At 44.3% G+C, this 25,201-nt stretch overlaps 1 protein-coding gene across 3 annotated transcripts in view; it reads right to left on the bottom strand.

Moving 5' to 3' along the window:
• PARPBP (PARP1 binding protein) overlaps positions 1 to 25,201 on the bottom strand; it is a 226,949-nt gene that overhangs the window by 193,492 nt on the left and 8,256 nt on the right. For all 3 annotated transcript variants that reach the window (XM_085653228.1, XM_085653230.1, XM_085653229.1), the window contains exon 2: positions 14,383 to 14,545. In XM_085653228.1, coding sequence (XP_085509354.1) covers positions 14,383 to 14,532 — 150 coding nt within the window. In that variant the 5' untranslated portion in view covers positions 14,533 to 14,545. The remainder of the gene's footprint in view (positions 1 to 14,382; positions 14,546 to 25,201) is intronic.

The following is a 25,201-nucleotide window of genomic DNA, read 5'->3' as shown; positions in this document are numbered from 1 at the left end:
GGGAAACAGGGGACCTGTGCAGTGTGAGAACACAGCCGCAAGCCCTGTACAATCCTATGGGAAAGTCGCGGTTGGAATTTTAGAGTTTAAGGATACTTAGGAGAGGACTTGGAGGAAACCCTTTCAGACTTAGAAGGTTCTAAGGCCAGCACCCACGCGAGCACCGGAGAACTTGTGATACCTAACCCAGGGAAGCCGGGTGCATAGGTGTCAAATGGTGTCGGAATCTTCGATGTCGTCAATGGAGAGTTGCTGCAAAGTGCTGCTGCTATGGAAAGGAAAAGTGTCCGGTGTGATCCAAGCCTGGATCGAAGCTGTGAAGAACCTGAAAGCAGAGGGGACAGAGTCTGGGTCACTTGCCAGTGACACGATAGACGAATGCCCACCGATGCCGGGTGTTTCAGGTGCGATGAGGTGAAGCTTGACTCCACTGCCACTGAGACCAGGAGGCATCGACGATGACTACAGTCTGCAGGCGAGCTGTCCCACAAAGGATGACGAGTGCTGGGGGATAGAGGGGGGTGGGGTGGTGGTGCGTGTCCCCACAGGGCTTTGGATCTCAGGGTTGCTGTGAGCACGGTTCGGCCTCGGGGAAGTTTGGAAACGCACCTCCTGTGTTGCAAAGTCTTCCAAGTCCTTCAGGAGCTGCGTAGTGGCAAACCAGACCGATGCGTCTTTGGTGCCTGCCTTGCAGGGGAGTAACTCCTTTACTCCAAGGGAGATTCTTCGGTCATCCAACGTCGTGTAGATAGTAGAAGTTCTGGGGTTCCGTAGCAGAGTTTCGTCCAGGTAAGTCTAAAGTCCTGTAGTCAGGGGTTCCTACTTTATACCCAAGGAAGGGGTGGGACAAACTCTGGGGACCCACCTATGGGAGGGTCAGGACAGAGGGGTGGCTACACCCATGTCCTTTGTAAAGTTTCATGCCAGAGCAGGGGCTGGTAGCCCCTGCAACTGGTTTGAGCTGAACTATGCACAGGGACACCAAATGTGCCCCCAGTGCAGCAATCAAAGCACTATTGGAGTGCACCCACCCAGCCCCAATACACTAAAGCCTGTCTAGGAGGTCACACCTCTCTGACAGGAAACCTATTGTCCAGGCCTCCCCTGCCGGAGTTTTGTCCAGCAGCAGGAGGGCAGACTCGTATCTATGGCTGGCAGCATCCATTTTGTGATGCCAGGGTCTGTGAAGCTGGTACCGGGTGTACCGGTGAAGTCATGGTTCTCCCTCTAGTAGGGTGGAATCATACCTCCCCCGCCAGTTACTGGTGGGGAGGTATGATTCCAAGGTGTTTGACACCAAACACAACATGTTTCCATGCAGCCATTCCAAAGTTAGGATTTACCGCGAGGTTATAATGCACTAAGAGTATATGGTTTGGCTGCATCACAAAAAAAAAAACTGAATAAAAGGTTCCGAAGGCTGCAGAGGGGATCTGCTCATGCATGGGCACCCTCTCACATAAAACCCAGCACCCTGCCTTCGGGATTGATCAGGCCTGTCATGGGGTGACTGATAGGTTTATATGTGCAGTGATGTGGATAGAAATAGGGAACCTATATCTAAGTAAGAGGTGCATACACCACCTTACACAGGCTGCTGTAGCAGACCTGTTGTGTCCTTTTGAATGGCTTCCCAGGGATGGCAGAATACATGCTGCAGCCCCTGGTAGGTCTCTGGGGTACCTATGCCCTGGGTACATAAAATACCATATACTAGGGACTTATAAGGGTACCCCAGAATCCAATCTGGAGTGTACCTAAAGTACATGGAATCCATTTAGAGAGGAAGAAGCTAGGCTGGGGCCCTGAATAGCAGGGTCCCAGCCAGACTAAAGTTGAAAAACAGTGAAACATCAGCAAAAAGTGGGGGTAACCATAAGAAGCAGATCCTACTCTCCTACAAACTCCGTCCGGGGCTATCACGGCGTCATAAGCAAACAATGACAAACAGTTCTGGCTGACCACGGCGTCACGGGCCAGCTGCGGGGTCGGGAAGACCCACAAATAGTAACTTTCAGAAATGCAGGGCATCAATGATCTCTCGATGAGCTCCTGAAAACACGGCGTCCGCAGGCGTCAGTTCCGGAGGTCGGTGCAGGAGTTGTCGGGCCCTTGAAGTCACACGCGTTGCAGATCGAACTCCTCTTTAAGTCAGGAGCGTTGGCGTCAGCAGGCGTCGGGTGCTGCGGTGCAAAGTGCAGCTGTGCGCTCAGGTCGCAGTGCGAGCAGCGGCTCGGTGGCGTTGTCGGTGAGACCAGGGTCGCGGTGCGAGATGAAGGCAATGCTCGTCACGGTGCTGACAGGTCACGGTGCAAGCCGTGGCGTCATTGCGGGAGTTCTGTCGTCGGCTGACGAACTGGAGTCGATGGCACCGGCGTCAGTAGGCCAAGGCTGCGGTGCGGGATGAGGGTGGTGCGTCATGTAACTTTACGAGCGGTGCCCTCGAACCACGGTGCAAGCAGCGGCGTCTATTCAGGCATGGAGTGGCGTCGTCAGGGATACCAAGGCGTCGTCGTGAAGCGAGGGTGTGTGGAGTGTGGTGCCCACAGGTCACGGTGCGCGCATCGGCTCGGTGGTGGTGCCAGCAGGCGTGGTCGGTGAGACCAGGGTCGCGGTGAGGCTTCGTGGCGGTGCACTCTGTGGTGCCTTCAGGACACGGATTCAGCAGCGGCGCCGTAGATGGCGTCGAGCTTGAAGTCTTTGCTATTCCTGAGACTTCTTGAACAGGGGGGCAAGCTTTACCTCAAGCCCTTGGAGAAACTCACAAAAGTAGATAGCAGAAAGTTCAGTCCAGTCCTTTCACTGCCCAAGACAGAAGCAGCCACTGCAGGCCAACACAGCACAGCACACAGCAAAGTGGTAGTTCCCCCACACAGCTTCTCCGGCTCTTCTTCTCGGCAGTCTTCTTGATCCAAAAGATTCTGAAATATTGGGGTCTGGGTCCCAATATTTATACTAGCAAATCCTTTGTCCTCTGAAGGCAGAGGGTCCTGTACCTAGTTCAAACCAGTTCCTGGTGCACTCTGCCAGTGTGCACCTTCTTCCTTTGTCAGTGTGGGCCAGGCTCCTCAGACACACCACTGGAGGTGGAGCCAGCATTGTGGAAGGCAGGCACAGCCCTATTCAGACTCAGGTGCTACTCCCCCCACCCATCTACATGCAGATAGGTCTATTCAGCCCTGTGCTGACTCACCCTGTCTCCTGGAGTCTCCCCCAGCCCCTATCACTCACAAACCAGACAGACAATACACAATCTAGCAGAGGCAGGCTGGATGGTTATGTAAGAAAATACCTACTTTCTAAAAGTGGTATTTTCAAAACACAGAATGTTAAAACCAACTTCACTAAAATATGTATTTTATCATTCTGTGTTCAGGCATTCTAAACTCGAATTTCTACCATGTTCCCTGGGTCAGTTAGGATTATAGGATGTTATAATCAAACTGCCCATTCAGGCTTATGGGGAACAGGTAGCCTTGCAATAGTGAAAAACGAAATTGCCTGTAATTCACTATCAGGACATGCCACACACACCTGGGCATGTCCGACCTTTCACATCCATTGCACCCTGCCCACAGGGGTACCTTGGACCTACCTTACTTGCCAAGTCGACATGGCAGCCCCAGGCTGCACTCAGGCTCTGCAATGGCAGGCCCGTTGCACTTTACAGGCTGTTTGCGTGGGTGGCACAATCCAGTGCTGCAGCCCACCAACAGCATTTGATTTATGGACCCTGGCACGCGCAGTGCACTTTACTAGGGACTGACACATAAATCAAATAGGCCAATCATGGAAACACCAATCCATAACACATGTTACTACAGGAGCACTAGCACTTTACCACTGATCAGCAGTGAGAAAAGTGTGAAGAATCATTACACCAGCAAAAAAAAGAGGAAAAAAAAAAAAAAAAAAAAAAAAAAGTATAAACCAGGGGGTCAGAAAGCAAAATCTCAGGGGAAACACGCCAAGTCTAACAATGTACTGGGCAGGTCTTGGCAATTATCAGCCCATCATGATCAAGTTAGGCGCTTTCACATGAAAAGATTGTGGGTCCAGAAACTGTGTTGAGTGTTTTGGGTATCGAAATTGATTCTGTTACAATGGAAGTGAATTTAATGCTCAAGAAGAAACTGGCAATTCAAGGACTGTGGAAGGCAATTTAGGCACTGTTAAAACATCTTAATTTTGTATATAAAGTTGGCTGGGAGAACACTTTGAATTGGGTTTCTGGCTGACTTGGGTAAAAGCCCTGGTCAAGCAGTAACCACAATCCTAGTCAGGGTAAGGCGCAAGCAAACCCTAAATTAACCTGAGCTCACCCTCTAGTACCTTAGCAGAGAGCATTCATCATTAACTTTGGAGGCAATGTGTAATTCAGGGTTCTCCCACCTTTTCTGTAATAAGAGCTACTTCTCCTCAGTGAAAATTATCAAGAGCTACCAATATTGTTTGTGTTGTAATAAGACCACGCCAAACAAGATTATATTAGTGGCCACCCTATGCAAGATTGCTGGTAGGGGTCTCATAAGCACGGTGCATGCCAGTAATGATCACTTAAATGCATTACATCAGGCAGGGTTGCCAGAGGCAACATGAAAAGGTTGTGTCAATTTGCAATCCCTTTACATAGGTAATACATAGCAGCCATAGCTGCAACCCCTAGCCCAAAGGTAATAACATTAGTAATATGTTTACCCCAGTGCCACATGATTTATCAATTAAATATTAGTATCATATATATTTTGGAAAATCAACCATTTATCTCCAAACAAGCTTAAAAGTTCGTAAAAATACACACTGTTTTGTCTCAGATGAACACATTTCCATTTTGGAAAACATATTAATTAAGCCAAGCAAAACCTTCAAATTTAGTAAACTGGGCTGCTCATGCGAGAGTTATTTAGGAAGCTGGAGAGCTACCAGTAGCTCGAAAGCTACTCGTGTAGAAGGCTGATGTAATTTGTCTAACACTTCAAACAGTAAAAACACCAAGCACAAAGATTCCACACCAGGTTGGAAAAATAGAGCTTAAATGTATAACTAAAACAAGATCAAAACTACAATCATCCAATAAGCAGACCCGGAGTTTCGAATTTTTTAAGAATAATCTGTAAAACAGCGCTTAAAAGCGACCGGGGATATCTGGTCGCGCCGGACAGACTCAAATTCAACAGTTCAGGCTGGCCGAGATGGAGTGCAGGTCGAATACAGTACCAGATTAGTCCAGCTGAAGTTTTACCTTCTCAGGTTTTGTGCCAAGAGTCCCGTTCATGGGGTAGAAGTTAGCCGGGAGCAAGGAGAATGTCGCTGGCGATGGTTACAAGGGGGTAGACACGAAGAGCAGGTCGGACAGCGAGGGCAGTGGGTGGGACCTCGTGGTGGCAATCCACACGGCTTGCTGTGCGAAGAGACGAACTTGCAGCGTCTCGCACCGATTCAGTGCGAGCTGCACCGTTCCGGAACTGGCACGTTAACGAAGAGCCCAAAAGCTTGACATTAAGAGCTCAACACCACCACCAAGGCCCCAAGAACATGAGAGGCACTTTTTGGGGGGGCAGAAACTTGTTGAAGACAGGTCCAGGGGCTGTTGGAACCTGCTAATGTCCCAGAGGCTCAGGTCAGGAGGCCAGCAGAGTAGGCCTTTGAGTCTCTCTGGGGTACTGGGTTCAAGATGGGTTCCAGGTCCAGTTCTTCCTCTCCAGGCAAGAGGGCAGCAGGTCAGCACAGCAAGGCAGCAGCTCCTTCAGAATATCAGTCCAGCAGAGTGACATTGCTTTCAGCAGCACAGCAGTCCTTCCTGGCAGAGTATTCACAGGTCCAGAGGTGTACTGAAGTGGTGGTGTCTGAGGGCCACTACTTCTGCCCAGTTGGGCATCTGACGGGAGGAAGAATTCAGAGACCAGCCTTTGAAGTGCACAGAGGTTCTGCCCTTTCTGTCCTGGCTACAGACTCAACACAGGGAAGTGTACAACCCTTTGTGTGGGGACAGGACACTGCCTATTCAGGTGTAGGCGAGGCTGGGTCCAGTTCCTCCCTCCTACACTGCCACGAAGGCCCATCCAGTCACACCTAAGCTTCCATTGTGTGTGGCTGTCTGGGGGTGGGGGGAATACACAAAGCCCAGCTGTCACTCACTCCAGACGTGACCAGAGACCGGCCACAGGCACCAAACGGCTCTTGTAGGAACCTGCCAACTTCTAAAAAGTAGCATTTTCAGAATTGTAATTAAAAATCCAACTTCGACTTAAGTAGGATTTTAAATTAGGATTCAATAGACACTAGACTTGGGGGGGGGGGGGGGGGGGGGGGGGGGGTTCTCTTTCCAATTGGAAATTACACTTCTAAGATGCAATAAAGTAATCCCAATGTTATCCTATGCGAGAGATAGACCTTGCTGTAGTGTAAAACGAGAGTACGTTTTTCACTACCAGGACAAGTAAAACGTAAAAATACATGTTCTGCCTTTCAAATACATTGCACCCTGCCCTCTGGGTTGTCCAGCACCTACCTTAGCGGTGACTTCTATCAATAAAAAGGGAAGTTATAGGCCTGAGAAAAAAAAGTCTATCTTCCCAGGTCGACATGGCAGTGTAAACTGCACACACAAGCTCTGCAAGGACAGACCTGAGGCATGGTTATGGGCTACCTACGTAGGCTAAACAATCAGTGCTGCAGGCCCAGTAGCAGCATTTAATTTACAGGCCTGGGTACAGGGATTACGACTTAACGAGGGACTTAAGTAAATTAAATATGCCAATTGGGAATGAATCAATATTACCATGTTTAAGAGAGAGAGCAAAAGCACTTTATCACTGGTAAAGTGCAATCCCAGTAAAAACAAGGTCCGAAAAGTGGAGGAGGTAGGCACAAAGTTGGGAGGAAGACCACACTAAGTCTTTCAGGTCTAACCAGAACTATTTGTAGAATTGGTTTTGTGCTTGTGAGATAGATTTTGCCACAGCACAGAAATAAATTGTTGGGGAGTGGATTTGAAATTGACAGATATGAACATTTGGGTGGCTTTTCTTAAGCATTTCAATGCAGAGTCTTTGTGGAATATTGGGTTGTGAAGCTGAATGGAGTGTACAGTTTTTGTATGAAGCAGATGATAGAAGTTTTGGTTTATTTTGGTGAAGGAAAGTGGTGTGATGAGCAGTGGTCAGAGTTATGGATATGCAAGGGGCACAGCATTGCATTTCTTTAATTATCGTCAATGAAAGTACAATTAGTACTTTAAGGCAGACATTTTAGGAACAGAAAAGTCATGTTCAATATGGGCGTGGTGATGCTAAAATAACAGTCATCTAGGGATGAGAGGGCCCTTAAGTTGCTACAGGCTTTCATTTTAGGTCGTCTGCAGTACAATACAGTATTCAGAGCTCAACATGTTTCAGGGATCAACAGTGAAAATGTGAATTTGTTGCCTTGTTTACAGTAGCGGTGCTGTGTCTATGTTAGAAATGGGATCTCTGGTTGGCTAAGGCTTGCGCCAAAGCCAGGCAGAGACCACCACTCTAAGTCAGGGCTGGGGAGTTACACGCCAAAGACAACCCCTGCTCACCCCCTTGGTAGCTTGGCACGAGCAGTCAGGCTTATCCCGGAGGCAATGTGTAAAGCGTTTGCGCGCGCACACAGCAACACCACCCTAGGCCCACCACAAAAGAAACTCCACACAAGGTGATATATAAAAAATAGCCTTTGTATTATAATAAACACATTAGATGATAATCACATAATTTACACTGTGCCAACTGGCACTGGGCAGAATTTTACAGGGGACTATTCACACAAGACAGGGCCACATGGACCACTGTCAGAATTAGCACAAATCACCAATTGTAAATGGAGAACATATACCAACTGTACACAAATTATAACTGTAGAGCACAGCCAGCAACTACTGGCACAATAATGACCTCAGCATTATCATAATAGAATCAGGTATAAAACCTATCCTGTATACATCACAGGGGCATCAACACATTATGCAATTTCTCACAAGTCTAACGAATTAGACCTTACCTCTTAAGTATAATTACACTAGGGGCGTACATCACACAGGGAAGTATAATCTCCCTAACATAAACCTAAACAGGTAAAACAACCGCCTATGCAGACATCATATCAAGAGGTATAAAACACAGGGTGCGCAAAACATACTACACACAGTACATTTCCTAACACCCAACGCATTAGTATATAAATCACAATAACACCTAAATCACATTAGGGTCCAGGTTGCACCAGAACCTTGACGTAGCAGCTGCCCACTACTTGCTGGGGACAAGAACAGGGCCTAAACGCTGCAGCTGGCACCAAGTGCTGCGCAGCTGAGAAAGGCCAACGATGAGGCATGGGCTCTCAAATGGTCCTTGACACCATATGCCAAAACGTTGGAGCCACCTAGGCTCTAAACACAACAGGTCCCCCCAGTACTGTGGAGCCACACGGGGCTCCTGAAATTAATATGCGCCAATACAGAACAGAACTTCCAATAACATATGTCCCCGATGCAGTCGCGCACTAAAAATAGCTGGACCCCCAGAGTTGGAGCCATGCAGGCTCCGAAAACAATTATGTCACACATTGGAGCCACACGGGGCTCTGTAATTAAGAAATGAATAATGTGGGCTAAGCGTTGGAGCCACACAGGCTCGGTAACCAAATACATGCTCCCTATTCGTTGGAGCCACCTAGGCTCTAAACACAACATGTCCCCCCAGTACTGTGGAGCCACACGGGGCTCCTGAAATTAATATGCGCCAATACAGAACAGAACTTGCACCAAATCCTTATGGGGCGCACTTGCGTTTCCAATAACATATGCCCCCGATGCAGTCACGCACTAAAAATAGCTGGACCCCCAGCGTTGGAGCCATGCAGGTTTTGAAAATAATTATGTCACACATTGGAGCCACACGGGGCTCTGTAATTAAGGAATGAATAATGTGGGCTAAGTGTTGGAGCCACACAGGCTCGGTAACCAAATACATGCCCCCTATTCGTTGGAGCCACCTAGGCTCGGAACAGCTGTGCCTCTGGCAGGCGGGGCCGCTCGAGACAGGTCCGGCACTGTGCCTCACTCAGGCACTACCTACGATTCGCACGGAGCTCCCCCAGCCACTTCCACTCACCGGCTGTTCTCTTCACCCGGTCCCTCTTCTGGGACCGGGGCTTCCTGCTCACGCCGCCCACCTCGCGCTTCTCACGGGACTCCCGAAGCTCCCAGCCACTCAAGGGTCCCGGCATGGTCCTTCACCTGGGTCCTCTCCTAGGGCCCAGGACTTTTCTCTGCGTCGCCCGGTCCGCTCTTTCAGACCGGGGCTTCTACATGGGTGGCAGCGGCGTGCGCGGGACTTCCTCTTCAAAACCAGAAGTCCCGCCCGCCGTCAGGCATCTCGTTGCCCGACTTCCGCCCGACCCGCAACTCGGGCCGCAGCGGTGATTTCGACAGCGGAAGATGAGGGGTAGGCTCCCTCGGGGGTGAAAACAAAGTCAACAAGCGGGGTGGGCACCCGCAAGGGCTCACATCAGCGGGGTGGGCACCCGCTTTAATCCCACCAGCACAACGAAGATGCAGGGTGGGCACCTGCGCACCAAAAGCAAAAGATAAGCGGGTTGGGCACCAGCAAGGCCGGCATCACGGGGGAATCCCTCAGCTGGGGATTCCCTTTTTTTCCTGGGAAGCAACGCAGCAAGGCCTCCGCGCTCTTCCTAAAATAAAGGGCCAAATAAGCAAAAGCGTGCCCAGGCGCTAGAAGAAGGCAAAGGTCCTGGGGCAAAGAAAGATGAATCCACAAAGGTCCGAGAAGTCCATCAGGCATCGAGGGGCTGGGCAGGGCCCAGGGAGGCAAGCCTTCCCCTGGGCCCCAGCAGCAGCACGCCCCTGGTCGATTCGAGTCCAAGAACATTTTCATGGGGTCACAGCCACTCTTTTATACAAAGAATCCTTTGTCTCCAAAGGTGCAGGGAAGGGGCGAACCAGATGCAACTGGTTCCTGAGCACTTTGTTTTGCTCAGCCCCTCTCCCTATTCACAGGACAGGCCAGGGACATCAGACGCACCACAGGGGGTGGAGCCAGCATTTTGTAGGGAAAGCCCAGCCCTATTCAGGTCCCAGGTGTACTCCTCCCTGCCATCAACATGCAGATCTCTCCACTCACCCCCGGGGCAGACCCATCCTGTCTCCTGGAGACAGACACACCAGCCAATCACAACCCAGACAGTCACTGCACATTTATTACACAGACAGGCCAGCTTCTAGAGGTGGCACTTCTACACGAGACACCGTAACCCCGCACACATCATTGTGCAGCATTCACTCTCACGAGTTCGCACATACCAAACTCGACCCTGCACTCCTCTCACATCAGGACTTAACACGGTCACTCAGATCCCCCATGCATTCCTATGGGAGGGCAGGTCAGTCTCACTTAAACATACATAGAGCGCACGCACTTTCCACTGGGACACAGTGTGAAAGCGCCTAGAGGCCTAAAACCACTAGTACAACATAGGAAAAAGGCTAGAATAATGCAAAAAGTTCTAGGGGTGAACTTGCCAGAAGGGCCAAGTCCAACAGTCTAGCACCGCAGACTGATATGACCAAGAAGCAGATGTCAGTGGAGCTGTGAATAACAGTTAATTAAGGGGTCCCTGGCGCCTTCGATTAGGCGAACTGGCAGACTGGAGATTTTAAAGGTATCAGGACAATAGGGATTTTCAGAAACAGGGACGACGTGGTAGCCTTCACTAAGACTAACAGAAAAATGGGTTGCCTCCGCTAACTAGCTCAGGTAAGCATGATGGCATAGATGTCTATGGCAACTTGTTTAGCAAGATTTTGTTTTGAAGTTGTTATGGAATAGGAGGCGGATTTGGTCTTTTATGAGGTGAAGTCATTGAGAGAGGTGGGTATTAGAGTAGTAGTAGCAGCAGTAATGCAAAATGTATATATGTTTTTACAATTTATATGAAGATCCAATAAATTAAACGCATAAAACGTAAATGTTAGGAATATCTAACTACATAGACAATATTTTAAAAAAATATGCAAAAAAGTAATATTAAAAAATAATACTCTGGCCCTTTTTAATGCTTCAAGTTTAGTCCATTGTCTTGGCATGCCCATTAGTGACATTATCATTTAATTTGAGCATTCTATAGAGGGTATTGGAGATTTGGTTACACAGATTGAAAAATGAAAGTGAACGGGGTACAGCAGTGCAGTTGAAAACGCATCCTGTACTTGATGTTTGCTTGGGATGAGGGATTAGAGTTTGAATAAAAGGATGGATCTGTTGTATCCAGTTTTCAGATTTTGCAGACCAATGTCTTTTTTGGGGGGCTGCCCGATTGTGAATTTGAGAGAGATTCTTCCAGTCGAATGTTATACACGACAAGCAAAACACGGACGGTTGCTTGACACTGCATAACATTGTTCTCTTGCTTTTTGTTGCTGGTTATTTTTAGGAGGTTTTCTTTCCTGAAACTGCCAGTGATGTACTTTTGGGGTGGATCTGCTGACATTCATTTGTTTAGAGGGCAGAAAGGCAGTCTGAGCACAGCCACCCCGCTGGATTTACTTACAGATAAAGTGGTGGAGTGAAGGGGGATGCTATGGAGCCAATTGTTACCAACTTCGGCATATCTGTTTATGGGTAGAGGCAACCCAGATGTTTTGGTCATTCATTTTTTTGAAGGGGTTAACACTTAAGAAAATTAACAGGGACATAAGTGAATTAAAGAGGCACTGGGCCAGGCTGTCATGTTCTGAACAGAGTTGATACCAAGGTGGGTATGGTGAGGGATTCAAACCAGCTGTGATTGAAAGGGAGAGGCATACTCTGAAGAATGAAATTAGGCATTTTTCTGAGGAGAAGAATACAGCAAGAGCCAGACATGCTGAAATATGGTCCGAGGAGTATCAATTCTTTAGGGATGACAAAGTTAATTTGTAATTTATTGAAATTGAGTTGTATTAGATGAATTTGAGAGATACGTTGGATAAATTGTACGGTGAGCAGGTTTGGTACTAGGTGGGTTGTAAACAGAAAAGCGGTGAGTTTTTCCTGGGTGATGGGTTTTTGAAGTTATACAACATACACTGTTTGGCATTACTGCTGATCAGACCAAGGGCGGGACAGGGGTGGGGAGTTTCAAGGTGGTTGAGCAGAATTTAGGTTAAGAGGTGTTGGCCATGGGGCTGAATTATGCAGGATTCTTTGGTGAGGATGGGAGTTTGAGAGTTGCATTCAAGGGAGCAAAGCAATGTTTAGTTGTTTGAGAGAGGTGCGAGGAGATCTGTTTGGTATAAATTAATTTTAAGTGAAGCTTTATATATGTAGTCTCTAAACCATCTTCAAGGTTGTTTACTTGTTATATGCACCAGTCTCATTAAAGCAGCTTTTTTCACACTGCGTCCTCTCACCCGTTAGACTATCTGATCATGCCTTAAACCACCAAACCCCACCAAAGCATAAACTGACATACAAAAAAAATGCTTATTCCATTCCAGTACCTTCATATGCACACGCAATAGCATGTTCTAAACATCAAGACGTGCCAACCAATCAAGATAGCACAGATACTCCAGAACAAGTGTCTCCATGTGCGCTGAGACCGTGCTCAAGAGCTAAGAGAAGATCAAAGGCAGATGACTGCTATAGAAATGCATGTAACATTTTCACAGGGTCAATTCGTTCATTACATTGTCAAATTTGTACCTTCATGGCCTGCTTTTAGTGCAAGAATATTCTGAATAGTGTGTACTGGAGGGAAACTACAAGAATTCGTTATTTGCCCTCCATTCATTAGTCCAACGTCATTGCATGAATGTGTCCATATCATGATCATGTCTCCTTTTACTCACACAATCAGTCACAGCCTATCATTCACTATACCGCAGACAGATTTCAGAAAGGTATTAAATATTAGAGTACGTGTCCCTTGCTAGCTAGCACATGTACCAAAACGCAGCACTACACGCTTCAAGTTAGAGGACCTCAAGAGATCATTCCTCAGGGCTCAGCTGCAACAACTAATGGTCGCTGTACTGAAGTCCAACAACAACATTGCTTTATTTAGGAGGTGACAATGAGGTAAAACAGTCTAGCTCAAATTAGCAGTGGCAATAAGTTTGGGATTAGCCAGATCAAAACAGCTTAATAGACCAGGAGGATGGTTATAGCCTTACAATATGGACCCCAATAACACTATTATAGCATGGTGATAGTTGTCTGCTGAGAATACACCACATCAGGGGGAAACAAACTCGAGAGCGTGAGACAAAGATGAAGATGGTTTTAACAGTACTGTCCTACAGCCAGAATGCAATAATACACACTTTAACCAATTGCTAGAAAGATAAATCAGAGTTTGCCCACCCAATTCACGTTGAGAACGGGCATGCAGCCGTCCAAGCTACAATACTTTTCTCATCCTAACGCAGTTTAACTAATGTACCCATTTACTTATCAAGGCAGTGGCATCGCTACTAAAGGTTTCTTGGTCTTCCTTCACAACCAATTTCTAAAACAAAATGTATCCACTGACCCACTCAGGTTGCAGAAATCGAAGGTGCCTCATCAGAAGAACCAAGGCACATCTCCCCCGCTAATCTACACTCTTCTCATAGACATCCAATGTACACACCCATTCCAATGACATTCGGAGTCACACTCACAACCATTCAATCTGAATTTCCTTCACACTGTCAGATGTCTCATACTTTGGCATTCATAGCTAGTGTCTCAATATGACATGCATACAAAATAACTAATTTTGGCTGTATAATTAATTGTGTGAAACACTCAATTGAAAAACTTCGTTTTTAAATTGATGGGGTATTGTTGTGAGAAGGTGAATGAAGAAATTGATGGGTGCAGAGTAAAGTACTGTATTGAAATTCCCATTACTAAGTACTTTTCAACATTAGCTTCCGCTTCATTAAAATAAACATGTTTTTAAAATATCCAACCCGGCAGGCAGTGGGAGGCAGGAGACACCAGACGTACCACTGACTAATTAATAGCATATGGGACCAGGTGTCAGCAAGGTTTATTAGCAATTGCTGATAGCAACTCCTTTGTGCTCAAACTTAACATACAGCACTTCCAATGACCATTAATGATTTAAATCTGGTACTCTGCAACAGTCAGTAGATAAATCAATTAAACACCTACAAATTACACAAGTATATTAAAACATGCTCACAGAATTTAACAAACTAACCTGCAACAAAAGCTGTGTATGCACGCTTTACTATTATGAAAATCAAATAGTACTGACATTTATAAAGCATGTTTACCTCCATTCATAGGCCAGCCATTTTTGATAAGGCTCAAAAAGCACTAGAGATATTAAACTGAGAGCACTAACCTGTTTATGGACTTCAGCCATTGAAAGTTGCAAAATTCTGAGCATACAATCAGCTCCACACAGAGTGACCCTCTCACAGCCAGGTAAAGAGGACAAATGTTTTCTGAACAATTTGACTATGTTCAAAACATCCTGGTGCATAGTAGCCATCTTTGGAAAAAACCTATAAGAAAAACATCAGAACAAGGACAACATGAAGCAAAAGACAAATGAGTTTTTAATCGCTCGTGCCCCTGTAAGAGATACTCCTAAACTAAAATTATATGCGGATGATTTAGTTTTACATATTCAACCGGGTCTAATAGTGATTTAGGAAACGTTTGCGCTTTTAGGAAATGTTACGGCTGTAGCTGGCTAAAATATTAGTACTGCAAAAAAAGAGCTGCTGCTTTTTAGGTGGAGGTTAAAAGCTTGCCAGTAGTCCTCCAGAAGGTACACACACGAAAAGACCTATTAGGTATTTGGGCATTTGGATGACGAAAAATCTTGAACATCTCTATGAATTGACTTTATCCCCCTGCTCAGCAAGATTGGAGCGCAATTATATAAATGACAGGAGCTACCTATGGCTATGATTAAGATGCATATTTTGCTCATATTAAACTTTCTTTTCACGGCTAGACCAGTTTATCAAAAGAATGCCTTTTCTACTAAAATGAATGCAAATATTTCAGAGTTGATTAGGAATAAAGCCAAACTGTGAATAATTTTATTAAAATTGACTCTCCATTGGGAAGAGCGAGGGACAGCACTTCCATACTGGAAAGCATATTATCTGACAGCTTATCTAGTGATGCATACTAGGATACATAATATATCAAAGGCTTCAGCGGTAGACATCTTTTATATGGAAAATAATTTGAATGAAGCTCCACCATATTCAAGCTTCATCAAGTTCTATCAGAGAAATCCCAAGTTGATTAGATAGAAAGCCAGCGTCATTTAAGCACAAGCAAAAACAAATTTAGAATTAGGTCAACATTCCATAGATTCATGCAGCTCTTCCCCTCAAAATTCTTACCCCCCTCTTCCTGCCCCCTCCCCCCTCTCCGAGCTACAGCAAACTGCAAGAAAATACTAAACAGCCAAGTGTGGAAAAATTGGCGATTGGCTAAATACCAACAATGAAATTGTTTCAAGGGAGGTAGTGCAGCCAAGTCCTCCCTCGGGACAGGTCTTTAACGCTCTGGGGTATTTCCAAATACAAATTGTGCTTAAATTCCCCCCACTTCAGGTTGAGGAATAAAAGGAGGGAATTAAGGTAATATAGGATTACAATAGCACAAAGAAAAAGCTTAGGCAGTAGGTAAAATGGCTGCATACGAGCCATAGAAAGGATGGTGAAATGTTTCATATTGCTCAAGGGAAGTGGAGAAAGGAGGTTGGAATGTATTTGGCGGAGATAGAATGGTTAGAATTTTGCATTTTATTGCTCAGTTGCTTAGAGAAGCGAATTTTAAGCTTATACAAAATGTACTCAGGTTAGCTAGTGTACTACACCCCTGTGAAACTGCATGAGTGGAATGTGAACACTGCAAAAAACTACCCTAGATGCGATTCAGAGAACACATGGGAGCACATGAACTGGAGCTGTCCAAGGCTGGCGGGATACTGGCAAGGAGTACTGAAAACTGTTTGGATGGTTTTAGGAGTTCGGGTAGTACCAGATTCTAAAGCTATACTGCTAGGAAGTACTAGACAAATGGAGATTAGGATAAGAAATATGCGTGCCTGGAGGTATATAGCTACTTTTATTCGCTCGATCAGTTATAACTAGCCAACCAAAATCAAGGGATCCACCCAACTCACAAGTTTAGCTTAATAGGCTGGTTTTGAATGCCAAATGGAAGGAGAGGCAGGACGTTTTTTTAAAGTTTGGCAATGTTTTAGGCAAATGTTTTTTAAAAACTTTATTAATATTGTCATCTAGCCATGACTCGAATTTTGTTAAAGTAGCTAATCAGATATGATATCAATATTAGATTTTGCTGCCTTTTTTTAATTGAATTAATTTACGAGTATACAATATCTATTGTATCAAGAAAGGTTCACAAGTTTGGACCCTGGTACAAGGCTGTTTTTCATTACATTTGTTCTTCACAATCACAAGATTCTGTATATAGGCAACAGGAAATGCAGTGTTAATTACTCGTGAACAAGAAGCCTCGCGCTCTGAAAAGTGTAGAGAACTGTCCTGACACTATTAAGGCACGCTTGAAATAGAACTTGGGTCAGGGTGTGTTTGTTCTGAAAGAACTATCAACACGATTTTGTGGCGAGATATATATATATATATTTTTCTTTTCTCTCTCTCTCTCTCTCTCTCTACAGCCACAGTGGCAGCATGCACCAGATCACCTGGTGGGCTCGTGGTACGCGTCCACCTGCGCGTTTCAACATTCAAATTATCTCTCAAAAAATTAAGAGGAAGGCACACCAGCGTTCGAACTAGCCATAATATGTAATGACTGAGGCTATCTACGCATTTCGGCACACAGCCTTGTTCACGATAATGATCTTCGGCCCAGAGTCTACATTTAAATACGTTTAGCTCAATTATTCACACTGAGCATAAACAAAGGAATTATCAATACATTTCAGTATGTCACCATTTTGAAGTGATTCTTACAAGCTTTATTGGTTCAAATACTTCATGCTCGGTAGGAAAAAAATCATTCACTTTCTTTAACATAACTGTGCATTATTTTCAGTGTTTGCCGACTGGTCTCATTTTGCTTGCCAGTCACTTTTGGACCATTAGGTATAACAAGTATTTGGGGCAACTGAGTCACATAAAAAGGACTGTAAATTTTATTGCAGATACAAAATGTGACAGTAGGCTGTGGTAACTTTATTCCCAGTTACAGGAAGGCCAATGACGTACATGGTGTGCTCACAATTTGGTTATTTTACTCAAATAAATCGTCTTGGGATGCATTTGGCTGCGCTGCAGGGGATCAGTGCAGCATTAATGTGTTTTAGTGATATAAAATTGTATGATTTATTCTTCTCAAATAAGGGGCCAAGGCTTGATTCAGAATGGATGTCAATCTTTCCTTGAGCTCCAATTTAGTTTTGCCGCCCACAGATCCAAATATAAATTGGGCAAAAAACGTATATCTATAGAGACATAATTACAATTCTACCCATCCAGTCTTTTAAACTTAATTGTCGCTCTTTAGGCACACATCAATCAGACTTCATCCAGGCCGTGTTCTATTTAGAGAATTGATGAAGTTTTCCTGACAGAAACATGGTTAAATGAGACCTCAGCACCAGATATTGGAGCCACTCTGCCCTCTGAATATTGAATGAGCATGGTCGATTGGGTCAACACGAAAAGGAGGGGCATTGCACTCATTTTTAAAGTGCAATATGTTGGTAAAATAGACAAACTTTCTATCACAGAATGTGAAGCACTACTGTTTTGTTCATCTCTTTCTAACACCATCATTTCAGGAGCGCTAATTTACCGCCCCCCTGGCCCAGCAGGAACTTGGAGTTACTCATTAACAGAGGCCCTAGTCTCATACACAGTAAAGGATGCCAGCTTTATAATTATCAGAGATTTAAATATCCATTTTGATGATCAGGCATGCAAGATTGCCTCGTCTCTTATGGAGGACCTCACGGCCCTGGATATCCAACTGATCAACAATGGCCATACTTATGAGGTTTCCCATCTGCTCGATCCCATCATTTCAAATGAGAAGAACCTGCAAGTCGACCAGGCCGTTCCCGCTAGCCTGGTCGGACCACTACACAGTTCCCTTTTCCCTTATGACCTCAGGCACTTTTCGGCCAGAGACAGCCCAGTCCGCCTCCTTTGACAGCAACTGGTTGAAGCTCAATGTTTCCGACTTGAAGTCCACCCTTGAGTCAAAGCGCACCAAGCTTCACAATTCCATCTGTTCTGACGCGAACATTATTGATGGGTGGATTGGTCCCGCACTGGATTACCTTATTCCGATAACAACCAAAATGCATCACAGAGCCCTCTCACCAGCTCCCTGGTCCAATGATACACTAAACAGCAAAAAGATTTGTAAATCCCTTGAAAGAGCGTGGAGAAAATCGTACAACGCAGCTGATAGATCAAACTAGAAGTTGGCCCAAAAAGACCACCATAAAAGCTGCCACACTACTACAGCTTCTTATTTCTCTGAGAAAATTAGCACGGCCCATAATTGCTCAAAAACGCTGTTCCAAGTCATAAAAACATCTCTGATCTTACAAATACAGCCCCAGTCATCCCTCTCACAACTCCATTGTGACGAACTAGAATCTTCCTTTAAAAAAAATAATAATAAGTTGAAGATACTCAAGCTACTTTCTCCTCTACGTCTGACCACAATCTGACAGACAGCTCCGGCACGATCCCTCTCACAGCAGAAAACAACGCGCAACAGAGCCCTCAGACTAGGACCTACTTACTGAGCTCATTCCAGGCCCTGGACCCTCCAACTCCCAAATCCCTCCTCTCCTCCATTAAGTCGGGCTACCCACTTGACCCCTGCCCTCCCCCAGTGTTTGGCAAATTTGAGTCATCAGCGATGGATCTGCTCACACAGCTTCTTAAAGCCTCACTTTCAGTGGAAATCAGCCCAATGACATTCAAACACACAACAGTCCAACCCTTACTCAAAAAAACAAAATCTGAACTCATCCATCTGGGCCAACTACAGACCAATTTCCCTCCTGCCCACCCTGTCTAAAGCCCTAGAAAAACATGTGACACAAGCAACTCAAGATGTACATAGAACTCAATGGCCTGCTCCGCCCCTCACAATCGGCCTTTCAAGCTTGCCATAGTACAGCGTCTGACTTACTTACCATAACTGAATATCTAAGGCAACAACTTGACTGTAGGGGCACCGCTGCACTGATCCTGCTGGACCTCAGTGTAGCGCTTGATACGGTGAACCATAATACACCTCTCCAAAGTTTTGGGGTGCAGGACATGGCCCCGTCTCGGCTGAGCTCATTCAACCAAGATAAGGTCCTCCAAGTTCACACCCAGCAGCATTGCTCTAAGTCACATTATTGGCTATTAGGGTCCCGCAGAGCTCCACTCTTAGCCCAACACTATTCAACTTGTACGTAAGGCCACTTGCGAACATTCTAGAAACACATGGCCTCATCCTCCTGTCTTACACCAATGATACTCAGATCCTTATCTCCCTATCATCCCAGGAGAAAAACAGCGTAGAGGCACTGAATCGTTGCCTCAAACAAGTCTGGACCGGAATTTACACAAACTCGCTGAAGTTAAATGAGGAAAAGACTAAGATACTATTGCTAGGCAATAATCCCCATTTATGGGGCTCACAGCTGTGGCCAGAGGCAATGGGCACTTTACCAATCCCGGCTCCAATAGTTAAGAACCTGGGAGTCTGGCTGGACAATTATCTTTCCATGAACCAAATCACCAAAGTGTCTACCACCTGCTTTGGCAGTTTGAGATAAACACAAGGAGGTGATAGACAAAGCGCTGAAAATTTTCAGACAATCACCCCCAGTCACAGATCTGGGTTGAATCCATCGTTCTTTAGCTCACTTCGCCACCCCAGTTCAGACCCAGCTATATGCAAATCAGTCTTGTTCCTGTGCCTCATGGGAACAGTCCAGCCCGAACTGCCAAGTCAGGTCTTCCCTGGACAGGAACAAGCATTCTAAGACAAGGGTTTCGGGGTAACACCAACATCAGCCAGGCTTGCTTGATTCCAGTGGCAAAGTAAGCAAGGGACCCACGTCTGGGCATAGCCTGCCAACTTAGGGAGAACAAAGCAAACACAAGGAGATGATGGACGGAGAGCTGAAACTTTTCAGACACTCACCCCCAGTCACAGATCTGTGTTGAATCCATCGTCGTTCTTTAGCTCACTTCGCAGCCGCAGTTCAGTTTGAGATGGATGAGAACATTTTTAGAATGTCATCAGCGAACAGTCATCCAAGCCTTGGTGATCTCAAGGCTTGATTTCGGAAACATTCTTTACCCAAGTGTCCCAGAGTACCTCTTAGGCAACTCCAGGTAGTGCACAAATGTCTATCAAACTCTGGTACCTCCTACTTAAGGTCATTGGTGCTACCCAACACATCCAACCCATCCTTGGGGGGGGGGGGGGGGGGGGGGGGGGGGGGGGGGGTCGAGCAACCTGGATTTTGCAGCCGTCCCTAGAGTTGGGAGATCTAGGCAAGAAGGATGAGCCTTCTATTTCCTAGGGCCAAAGCTGTGGAACTTTTCACCCAATCTAAGAACCTGTAGCTCGTATTTAATCTTCACCAAGAGGCTCAACAACTTGGTTGTTTTACCTCCTTATTTCCGGAATAGCACACAGGTTTTACCTACACCATGACATACTGCTGGGAAACCCTTGGTTGGGTAGCCATGCGCCCTACATGTCTGATGAATAAATTCCTACTTTCTTTTTTGTGTGCCCCAATCCCTCTATACGTGCCTGCTTGTGTTTGATTTACGGCCATAGGTAGCTAGCTCTCCCTGGTATCCAATAGTCAACTATTGCCAACTTCCACACCACTCAGTCAGGAAAACTTTATTCGACAACTTAAATGTCATAAAAGTAAACAAAACATACAATACTACATTTCATTAATAAAAAAGTCTTCCTGATATTAGCTGAGTAACCAACTCATAAAAATCCATACAGACTGAAAACTACAGTACAGAATCATTATGTAAAGTGCGATCGGGCATGCTCATATATTAGGATAATCCCTATTTATGACTCGTATTGGGCCTCAGGAAAGGAACACATTAAAAACTTTTAGATAAAATTCAAAGTGCAAATTGGCAAACATTAAAATACAAAACTTTGATTACTTTCCCTATAATCCATCTTAAAGTGCAAAACTTGTGTAAAGTGCGAGGTGCTAGAAGGATATACTCCAGACAGAGTAAACCACAGTCATAATTTTCCTGATGACCATACAGCCTATTGGAGCATAAATCCGCGATTAGAACTAAAAAGATCAATGCCCCTCTGACAGAGCACTTCCTTGAAGCAAACCACAGTTGGGATTCAATCCGGTGGTTTATTCTGGAGAAAGTGACGGTTAACAGAAGAGGAGGTGACGTGGACAGTAAGAGAAAAAAGCGGGAACAATGGTTTATATGTTTTTTCAATACTGTGGAGAGAGGTCTGAATACCAAAGAGGACTGGATGAGTATCATCAGTTCGTAATAGAATTGGTAGACCCAATGAACAGTAATTTCTTTCTCTGTAATGACCGAATATATTATGAGATTATAGCTGAGATTATATATGTTTTGGTGTTATTTCTACAAAGAGACTATTATAACCCTTACTGTAATATTATCTAAAGTTCCTTTATTTTGGAGTATCTCATGGCGGGCATCAATGGGATTAGATTAATAATAATAATCTCATACCAAAAGGAATATTTATATCATCTCAGTTATATCTCTAAATGATGCTTGAGGGTATTGTATTTATATGAATCTAGACCATCACTGTAACATGGTGAACATGATCAGATAAAACATATCATGTAAAATAAGATCTATATGTAAGGGTTGATTGATATCAATGCTTTTATACTCAAGTGATTATGTCGATCTGTGAATAACTAAAATGTATATTCGATAGGGGTGTGTAAATACACGAAGACCAAATGTACATGAAATGTGGGCATAGAATACGAAGATAAGGAGGTGATGTCATCTGGTGATATTTGTAACAAACTATCGACGCATAAGTATGTGAAACATGAATGCACAAGGTTGTCTTACTGTATGTCAATGTTATGCTTAATGGTAAGGTAATAATCTTCTCGTTTCGTTATATAAGGACATAATTTAAATAGTCTAATACACACTACAGCTTCTCATAAGCTGATTGAGTAATAAATATATAAAACAGTTAGACTCTGAATTAACCGATGGATAAAGTTTCCCTTGTTTTTTGTTAAAAAAAACTCCGTGGTAAACACCAACAACACATGTGATACGGACCATGTGACTAGTTTAACCAATCAGGATCAGGGTCTGAACGCACAAATAAACAGAGACCTTTCACAAAGAATCAGGGAAGCGAATTGAGTAACACTTCCACGTACGAAGCCGACGGTTTGAGGCCCCAAGGTGAGATTGCAGAGTTAGTTTATACTTTGGGCTAAACGAAAATGGTGACTTAGAGATCGCCTTACAGTTAGGAGTAACTATTATAGTAGCGCTAATACGAGTGCTTTGACTTTTTGACTTCATGTAATAGGTGACGAGAATATAGGAGGAGTAACTTGGACCTCCGTCACCCGGGTTGAAATTGACGACTCCATTAAAAGGTGAGATCATTTCGCTCACTTATAGTATTAGCTGGTCCGAACATTTATAAACATCGGCAAGAGTTCCCCATCCCTTAAAATACGAGTAGAATGCGAGTAATGCTCATAAGAGCATATATATTATCATTTCTCTCTTTATAAATTATAGGTGAGAAGTATTGAAGGGGATATGCCATGTACCCACGGCTTCGAAAATAAGTACCAGCATCAGGACAAATTTAAACAAAACGCAGTCAGTAAGTAGAGAGTCATATCGAGTTCTTCTAATGTAGCGCGAATAAGTGCTTGCATGTTTTAATTAAGTTATGATAGTACTATCACTCATGTTGCAGCATTTAAATAGCTACAATCTGCAACGTACCAATAAGTGGACCTTGAAGTGAAAACTTAAATCGGAACATTAGAATGTAACAACGTGAACCGCAACCTCACTTTTGATGATTACAAATAATCAATACAAGTGTAGAGGAGTACCTGTAATATTTCTCCTTAAAGAGAGTTAATTAGATATAACAATAAAAGCTCCCAGCAAACAGATATTACAAAAATGAATTAAATAGCATTTATTTCTTTGATGTAGGTCCCTGTAAAATAGAGGAGGACCCAAAGCCTATTACAAGTCTTGATAAAGATGGAATAACAAGAGGAACCATCGAAATGAGTCGACGCATCTAAAATAACGCAATCCAAGGGAGAACTGTGGTTGACTGCGAGTAGATATAAGAGTGTATATATATCACCAACCACAGCGGTTACATGCCCCGTTAGGATGCGTAATTAATGACAAAGTGTATTGTCTTCATAATCTTTTTCTGTTATGCGGGCTCATAACAGTTTTGTGGATCATATGACAATTTGTATTTGTTATGTCTTGTGTTTTTAAGCATATGTAATGGTAGCATTGATTTTATGAATTACATGTATACTTTTTTAATAAATGCCATGAACATTTAATGTCTTTTTATATTAATGAGTGTTAGAGTCTTAAGTGTGATACCATTGTGTCAGAGTATAGGGATTGTGCTTTGTCAGGTGTAAGCTGTACCCCATTCCCTTCAAAAGACAAGGGGTCTCTCTCGGTTTCTCCGATAAAAAAAAAAAGACCATACAGAATACCAGGTCCTGCTCCACATACAGTACAAAAACATTACATAAAGTGCTAAGTGCAATAGGGCAAACTCATATGTTAGGTCGATCCCCAAATTTGAAACATAATGGGCTTCCGAATAAAAACATGTTAAGAACCATAATGACAATTAAAAGACCATTTTTTTCTTACGCCTAGTGGCTCCAGTTAACTTGCCACCCCAAAACAAACCACAGGGGATGCTAGCATCTGAAGGTACAGTAAGGCCGGCTTAACTTGCACAAAGTGACGCTCTCTGAGCAGTGGTAATATAATTTTTTTACGTAGGTGGACATAATAGTCACAAAAGAAGACAAAATGAAGGAATGTCCTGCTCAGAAAAATTGTCACACTGGCACGGTTTTAGAGTGCCAGATTTATGGAAACCTTTAGGTACAGATAGAAGCCAATGGGCCATATGCAGACGAAATCTTGTTAAAAGAAAACGATGGAAAGGTTTGCCGATGCTTAAGTTAGGTTGGACTTGATTATTTATGGATAATGTGATGTAACGTCTTACAGATGGTTTCTGCAGCTCCTCTTCTTCCCTTAGTCCCTGGCACTTAAAAAAATATTAGACTTCAGTTTTTGTCTATTGTAGGTTTGCCCATGGGTTTGGGGCTTAAAAATAAGTCAGGACACCCTACCCAAGCTGTCAATTCCTTTAAATACCTAAGCCAGGGAATGTATTTGGCTCTATCTAATGCTAGGCAATCAGTAATTATTATTTGGTTTAAATTTGTAGTGGGACTTCCCCAAATTCTCAGCCAACGCATCAAAGGAGCCACGGCAATCTGATCTGCTATATATCCCATCCCTAACTCTTCATGTATTGTGAATGTGACAATGGAGTGCGGGACTGCCAAAACCTTACATAAAAATTTATTTTCCTCCTGTTGAATACCCTTCCCTTCTTTGTATCCCCAGATGTCGCTGCCATAGGTTGCCATCGGGATGCATTTTTCCTTGTATATCTTCAACAGGGCCGCAAAGGGTTTAGTTTCCAATTTTTTTGCAAACTTCAATGTAGCCCCTGTGGCCCTTTAAAGGATATTCTTTTTTTGTATAATTTGTGGGCACCATGATGCACTTTTGTCAAAAAGTACCCCAAGGTAAGGGAAAGTTGGGACCTTTGTAAGCTCTGTCCCTTTGCAAAAGAATTGTCTTTTTTTGGCACTTTTCGGGGCCGATGGACATAGTATGCAATTTTGTAAGATTTATTGATAAATCTAAGGAATCCATAAAAACTATAAAAAGCATTTAAAAGTGATTAGAGGCCCATTGCCGTTCTTGCTAAAATAACTATCATCCGCATATAATAATGCGGGAATCATCTTATCGCTGGATCTAGGGATGTCTTTACAGCTGGCT

This window comes from Triturus cristatus, chromosome 4_1 (genome assembly GCF_964204655.1).
Source record: "Triturus cristatus chromosome 4_1, aTriCri1.1, whole genome shotgun sequence".
Classification (NCBI taxonomy): domain Eukaryota; kingdom Metazoa; phylum Chordata; class Amphibia; order Caudata; family Salamandridae; genus Triturus; species Triturus cristatus.
The sequence above is the reverse complement of the archived record's forward strand: the minus strand, read 5'-3'. Positions and strand labels throughout refer to the sequence as shown.